The sequence below is a fragment of the Capsicum annuum genome, chromosome 12 (genome assembly GCF_002878395.1).
Source record: "Capsicum annuum cultivar UCD-10X-F1 chromosome 12, UCD10Xv1.1, whole genome shotgun sequence".
Lineage (NCBI taxonomy): Eukaryota > Viridiplantae > Streptophyta > Magnoliopsida > Solanales > Solanaceae > Capsicum > Capsicum annuum.
This window is the reverse complement of record NC_061122.1, coordinates 31,591,666-31,598,707: the sequence shown is the minus strand read 5'-3', so window position 1 is coordinate 31,598,707 and position 7,042 is coordinate 31,591,666. Positions and strand designations below refer to the sequence as shown.

Genomic DNA, 7,042 nt, shown 5'->3' with positions numbered 1-7,042 from the left:
AAGATTTGATGTTGAACATAGCGTAAACTATAAATGCTTACAAACTTTGAATTTTTGGTGCAAAATGTATAATTTATTTGAATCATTTTGACACATCGATGGACTTTGTTAATCTAAGATACTCAGGAGGAAGAGTTTAGTCCTGTAAAACTTATCAATCACTTGATGCTACTTAAAGGGCAGCCCAATTCACTAAGCTCCTGCTATGTACGGGGTCCGAGGTAGGGCTGGATCTCAAGGGTCCATTGTATGCAGCCTACCTTGCATATTTTGCAAGAGCTTGTTTCCCAACTTTACCAGTTACGTCAAGGTTCCCCTTCACACAAGATTCTGCTTATGTAAATAATAAAGTTTTATTATGTGTAAAAATAATACCTTTGCCTGCAGAATCAGCAGCATTCAAAAGGTAAACCAGCCAAAGTTTACATTAACCAAACTGGTCAAGAATGGACAATAAATGAAAGAAGCATTCTATGATAGTCACCTCTAAAACTCTGTAGAACTGATGCATTTGTGCTCGAAGCAATTACATAGTACATCTACATATGTCAATGTATAAATAAAATGGACAATGGTACCTAGTAATTTAAACCTCCAAAACTTTTCGGACTGACCGAAATTTTCTGTGCTGCGGTGTATCTATCTCCATCTAAATGGCCACCATTCACCTAGACACTTTGATAAATCAAGATAAGGAGAAGGGAGAAAAGGCTTTAATCTGTACTAGTTGTATAGCTATGAAGAAGAAAGATCTCCTGATCCTAGGTTCAGTAGGAAAGCTACATAAGACGAAATTTAAAGAAAATGATGTGTTGGATATTCCTGCTCATATCCATTATAATCATAGTACAGCCGCTCTCCCTTAGCTATATCACGAAGCGCAACCAAAAGAACGCAACATGCACCATTTACACTGTATCTCACGCATTTCAGGTTCTGCTTCTTCTTACTCTCCCTGCAAAAATTGGAATAGTCTCAAGAACAGTAGGTTGAAAGGACAGATTCTGAAATTGATTGTGATTGTTGGTTGAGCATATTACAAAAAGCAAAGACTTTAGAAAGCCAAGAATTTATGGAGGAGAAAAGATGGACAATGATCGAGCTTAAGAAGGCAAGATTGAGGCTACTGGCTTACGGTGAATGGTTATTTATGCCATTAACAAACCGAGAAATGTTTCCATGCTTATCAGGGCATATAACAAGACTTCTTGATGGGTCTGTTGCTAAAAGAAGGGTCATCATGCTATCACAATCATCCTGCTGCCGATTCCTGATATAATCCACGTCGCCTGTATATTCTGCGATTATTGTCAGGTCCTTTATAGGCCCATCAGCTTCTACAGTATAGCTGCATTAATAAGATACATTACACTTCATGAGCAAATACAAAACAAAAAAGACAGGAAATGCACAAGCAAATAGAGGTAACTATGCATACCCTTCACGAGAATCAAAAACTACCATGAGAGGAGGGCATTCCCCTCTTTTATACATAGCTCTACACTGCTCCAAGGTTTCAGTATCTTCTTTTGAGAGAACCTACAACAAAAGGAAAAAAATTGCATGGTGAAGTAAGAACTAACACCTTATAATATTCGAAGAGCAATGGAATAGACCGACAAACTGTGGGACTGAGAGCAAACCTGCATTCCACCGCTTTCAAACTTCGCACGGTTAGCCGATCTAGGAGCCATGCCAGGCATGTAAGTTAGCTCATCACTGAATTCCATACCGAGAGCTGTCAGTGCAGAAGCAAGAGATGCCATTTGATCTAACCTCTGTTGAGGATCTTCTGTTGGAGTAAATGGCAATAGCCTTCTGCGTCTCTTGTGGAAAACTAGTGAACGCTTCCGGCGTTTTCTGATATCTGCTGACAATGTCCACAGGAAAGGATGGAAAATAAGATACTAATAATACCTTCTTTTAAAAGTTACGGAAAAAAATTTGTATAACGGATTATAAGGATATCTTAGCAAAATATATCTAAGGAAATCTCTAAGATTAAAAAAGGAATCTACTCACAATGACATGTAAAATCTCTTTAATACAAGTCATAAATATACATTCTTCAAAACAGAATGACGAAAAATTGCAACATTCTAATACTATTTCAGGAAAAGAGAAAAAAACAAGGGAGTAACAAATACAATTCATCTTAGTTTTGAATGTAATATTGGTACATAAATCTTCCTACACAAGTGATATACTAACAGTTTTGACATTGTTTGCTAACCTAATCTTGGTGAAGATGGTCTAGTATACGATTTATATGTAATTGGATAACATTACATAGCAATAAGACAACTAAGGAAAAAGAATAAAGTGCAGCACTAACAAGTCACTCTTTACTAAATTGTAGCAAAAAAATTATATCAGTGCACTTACAAGCATAAGTTCACATTGTACCAAACAAATTGACTGTATTATCAACTGAAATGAGCAAATCATCCTTTTGTTAACAAGGATATATCATCCTTGATAAATTTGGTAAGATAGTTGCACGAATGCTTCCAGCAAAGTTTAACACTAACCTTATACGTGAGTGGTTTGATCAAAGTAAATATTAATTAAGCCTCAGTCCAAACTAGTTGCCGGATGTGGAAAAACTAGAATGCTCTAAAGACAAGCATATATTGTATTTATCTGATAGTTATACTTGTGCAAAAATATGATCAATCACATAGTCATTGAGATAGCTAAATATTAATTTCATCATATATGCGCAAGTATAACTCTATCACAATGGCAATAGCCACGTGTTAGATAGTAGAACAGCTAAGAAAGAAATCTTTTGCCAACTAAACCTTACTTTCCACGAAACTTTTCTGAAAGAAGAAACCACTTGTGTTCAAAATCCAAGTTCCTCTTTAAGAAAAATAATGTCAAATGGGCAGCCCGATGCACTAAAGCTCCCACTATGCATGCGGTCCAGGGAAGGCCGGCCACAAGGATCTACTGTACGCAGCCTTACCTTGCATTCTGTTTCCATGGCTTGATCCCATGACCTACTGGTCACGTGGCAGCAACTTCCAGTTACGCCAAGGCGTTCAAGAAAAATAATGACTAAGTGAGATAAACTTGAACAACCTTAATGTCCTACCAAACGACTGAAAAAAAGGTAAGTACTGTTAGACAGAGTTATGTGTTAGTTTATGAGTTATCCAATTTACCGGATAAGTTAAGCGAAGAACAGTAACTTATGGTTCATGAAAATAATTCAGAGATTACTCTATTCTTAATTATCTCGCAAGTAACTTTAGATTATTAAATGGCATCTGACAAAAGCTATACTGCAAAGACAGAAAGACAAATTATTAGCAAAACAGATTTGATCGGAATGACAAGCTAACTGTAGGATGTTGATTCCCCCATCAAATTTTGAGATAATGAATGCTGAACCTAAATGTCACGCACAATAAGCTCATCGATCCACCAACTTGAAATTAGAAATAGAAACAAAAGATAATAATCAAAAAACATCAATCCATATCAAACGAGAATGAAGGAAACAAACTCTAGAACCCAAAACATAAATCACATTAATTTGAAAAAATAAACAAACACTCACTACTATATAAAGGGATGATCTTTCACGTCCCTTCTCTAATTTTCAGAGGGTAAGATTCATGTCCTCCTCCACCCTCTCCTTTGAGTTGTCTTTAATTTATTAATAGAATAACCACAACTCGCATTTAAGTTTGAAGGGCTTAGATTCCTAATCCACTATATGAATCATACGTGTTCATTTAAGATTGGAGGGCTTAGATTCCTAATCCGGCATTTGGATCCTACATATTCCGCTCTAACCAACACTTATGATACTACAAAAGTACAAACAAATCAACCAATCAACTCTAAACAAATTAGTATAACGAAAGTACATAGACATCTGTCAACCAAACACATAAACATTCAATTGTGATCTCAATTGTGTTTTACATTATAATCTATCCCGATATAAAAATCACATCTTTTCATTTACCTTGAGCTAATGTACATACATAACATCAATCAAAACACCTAAACATTCAATTGTGACCTCAATTGTTTTTACATTATAATCTATCCCAATGTAAAGATCTATCATTTCATTCACCTTTAAGTTAATGTACATACAAAACATCAATCAAAACACCTAAACATTCGATTCTGATCTCAATTGTGTTTACATTATAATCTATCCTGATATAAAGATCACATCTTTTCATTTACCTTGAGCAGATGTACACCTTATCACAATCTGACTCTCTTTCTGAATCCGAAAGAAATCAACTATCTTCTTTTGCGAAAAACCTAAAAACCATGTATACACAAACACATTATCACTTGCATGATCACACACTTTCAGTTACACAAAATACATAAAAAAAATCACTTTAAATTATTTTGATTCAAATTTTTTTAATATTAATTTATATTATTTTGGTTCATACTTTTAATAACGCGATGTTGATCACCAGAGCAATGAGGACAATGCCATGGTCCAATAGGTACACGAACAACAATAGGACTAAGGCATAACATATGAAACCCTTTGTTACATTTATCACACAGCAAAAGCTCCTCCGCTCTTTCCCCTGAGCCACATTGCTCACACACAACTCCGCCGTAATCCTCCTCCACCTCCTCCTCCTCCTCCTCATCGCCGCCATTATCGCCGTCGTCTACGTCAGCAGGTAACTCAACACGCTTAGCTACTTTCATGATCTCTGTCATCGACCTGTATTTCTTCGGCGGCGGCGATATCGACCTGTCAGCTGATGAACGGACTTTACGTTGAGTTAACGGAGGACGCGATAACGACGGCGCAGCCATCGACGGAGACGGTGACGCTGAACTTGATGGAGCCATTGAAATGGGAGCCAAAATTTGGGACAAAATTGGAAACAAAATTAATTTTCAATTTCGAATTTCATTTTAATTAATACTGTATGAGTGTTTTATTTTACTAGTTTTTTATTTAATTTTTGCTGCTGTGTGTGTTAGAAGAAGAAATAGAGATGATACCACCCACCCCTTTAACCCCTAGGTGTGTGCAGAAGAAAGGTTGCGGGAAATTAGGTGTGACGTTCGATGATGTGGCGGAAGGTGATTGCAAAAGGCTAATGTGCACCGTTTAAGTGCACGGAATTTAATGTCCGCTACTGTTGCTCGGTGTTTGTTTCTGGTTCTTCACACTATTTTAGCCGTTAAATGGGGCCATTTTAGGATTCTAGAGAGGAAAAAAGGGTGAAAAGTGATAGTTTTGATAGTTTTAGGGAAGCGTAAAGTAATTTAAGTAACTTTCCATAATCACATTTTATTTAGGCCTCGCTTGACCATAAGAATTTTTTATTATTTTCTAAAAAAAAAAAAAAATCGCTTATAACCCAAGAAATGTTATCATAAAAAAGTTATATTTGAAAAAGCGAAAACATCCAAATAATTATTTTTTACTTTTTTCATCTCACTTTTTCACATTTTAGTTATATTTAAACACTTTAAGTTTTAAAAAAAAAAAATGATTAAATACAACTTCAAATGTTTCAACTAGAGTGAAACTTTCTTGTTCTCATGATCAAATGCCTACTTATGTAATAATTAGGTTTAATCTGAAGTTCATCCAAATAATGTTGATGTGTTAAGTTATCCTAATCCGAAGGAATATTTGAACATGTTTAGTGCAATAATAAATTTGATTTCAGATTTAGTAATGTTAGTCTTTTGGTAAGAAAGTTGTTTTTCATTTTGTATTTTTTTAGCAATAAATTTATGATACTAGATTGATTAATTTTACATAAAATTAAATGAAAATCTTGTACCCTCCAAATATTTAATTGATGTAGTAAGAAGTTATTATAAGTATGATCGCAATTTAATATCTTCCTACTCAGACAACAATATTAACTAAAGTTAGTTTTGGAAGAGCAAATCATTGAAAATCTTAATTTTCATCCACCCAATTATTTAAAGAATTTAATTTTTAATCGAACAAGCAGACCAAGAATTTATGCAATCTACTTTGTGAAACTAATTTATTCCAAGCTAAGCATTGGGTAGAGTCATAGTTTGACATTTTTTTAGAGGGCTGAATTTATTTTATGTAACTTCCTGAGTTGTTAAAAAAATCGACTTGCAAATAGGACTACCACCAACAAGCAATAACATATCTAAATTTGGCTTTTCTCATATCTAAATTCTACTTTGTCAAAATGGAAGGAAACAGACTTTGTTCCCATGTAAATTGTGTTGTAATATAATTTCATTTTGTTTATTATAGGTCAGAATATATTAAGTTTTGACTTTCATTTTTAGTTGATTCATACAATAATATTGATCAAAGATGAAAAAGCGAAGGAGAACAAGACAAGAATTATAACCACATCTTATATTTTATGAATTTAGGGCAGGGTCTAAATTGAACTCTGATGCAATATGCCTTAACATAAGACAATATTAGAGTATTTTAAATGTTATTAAGATCTATTATGTAATATTTTTGGTTTAATATAAAAATCTTATCCAAATAACTTCAATGTGTCAAACTAAACTAGTCTTGATCAAGGAAATTTAAGTATGTTTAGGGCAAAGAGAAATTTGACTTCATATTAATTTTGGTAATATTAGTCTTTTTGGTAAGAAACATGTTTGTCAATTCATCATGTAGTAATACATTAAAGATGAACGGTTGTTGGAAAAGGATGCACGTTAGGCAACACTAACTTTTCTATCGGTCCACAATAGCAAGGTCACGATTGTGCTCGAAAATTGACTATGGCTCGGTGCAAAACTACGACCCTTGCGCGGACCTTTATTACTTCAACGACTGACATTTTAAAAAGCCTCCCTTCAATCACTTTCAAGAGTTATTTATCGCCTGAGTTTCAGGCTATACTTGAGGAAGAGGATACCAACAGTCTTGAGGATGAGGTGCAGTTGCAATCTGATAAGAAGAAAAGTAGAGAACCAATAATGCGGGCAATTATATCTATACATACAATTTCAAATGTGATATCCTTACATGATAATCGTAGTGAGGGTAAGTCACTCAATTACTTTATCC

The 7,042-nt window shown here is 34.4% G+C and overlaps 1 protein-coding gene across 2 annotated transcripts; it reads right to left on the bottom strand.

Annotated features, from left to right (window-relative positions):
- Positions 1-477: 477 nt before the first annotated feature.
- Positions 478-5,236, bottom strand: LOC107851724 (probable Histone-lysine N-methyltransferase ATXR5). 2 transcript variants are annotated; one of them, XM_047401426.1, is made up of 6 exons: positions 4,434-5,236; positions 4,213-4,293; positions 1,644-1,870; positions 1,439-1,539; positions 1,136-1,348; positions 478-955 (listed from the first exon to the last, which is right to left on the bottom strand). In XM_047401426.1, the coding sequence occupies exons 1-6, from the start codon at positions 4,849-4,851 to the stop codon at positions 796-798; spliced, it is 1,200 nt and encodes a 399-aa protein (XP_047257382.1). In that variant the 5' UTR covers positions 4,852-5,236; the 3' UTR covers positions 478-795. The 2 variants fall into 2 exon arrangements, with proteins under 2 accessions (XP_047257382.1, XP_016552296.1); XM_016696810.2 differs by having other exon boundaries at positions 1,644-1,867; positions 4,434-5,235.
- Between the last annotated feature and the right edge of the window lie 1,806 nt (positions 5,237-7,042).

What these genes read in the sequence shown, in the direction of transcription:
- LOC107851724 (XM_047401426.1), bottom strand. Translation starts at nt 4,851, where the DNA reads ATGGCTCCATCAAGTTCAGCGTCACCGTCTCCGTCGATGGCTGCGCCG. An exon ending in AAGGTGTACATCTGCTCAAG is followed by an intron (nt 1,871 to 4,212) that starts GTAAATGAAAAG and finishes GGACATTGTCAG; the next exon opens with CAGATATCAGAAAACGCCGG. An exon ending in TTGAAAGCGGTGGAATGCAG is followed by an intron (nt 1,540 to 1,643) that starts GTTTGCTCTCAG and finishes CTTTTGTTGTAG; the next exon opens with GTTCTCTCAAAAGAAGATAC.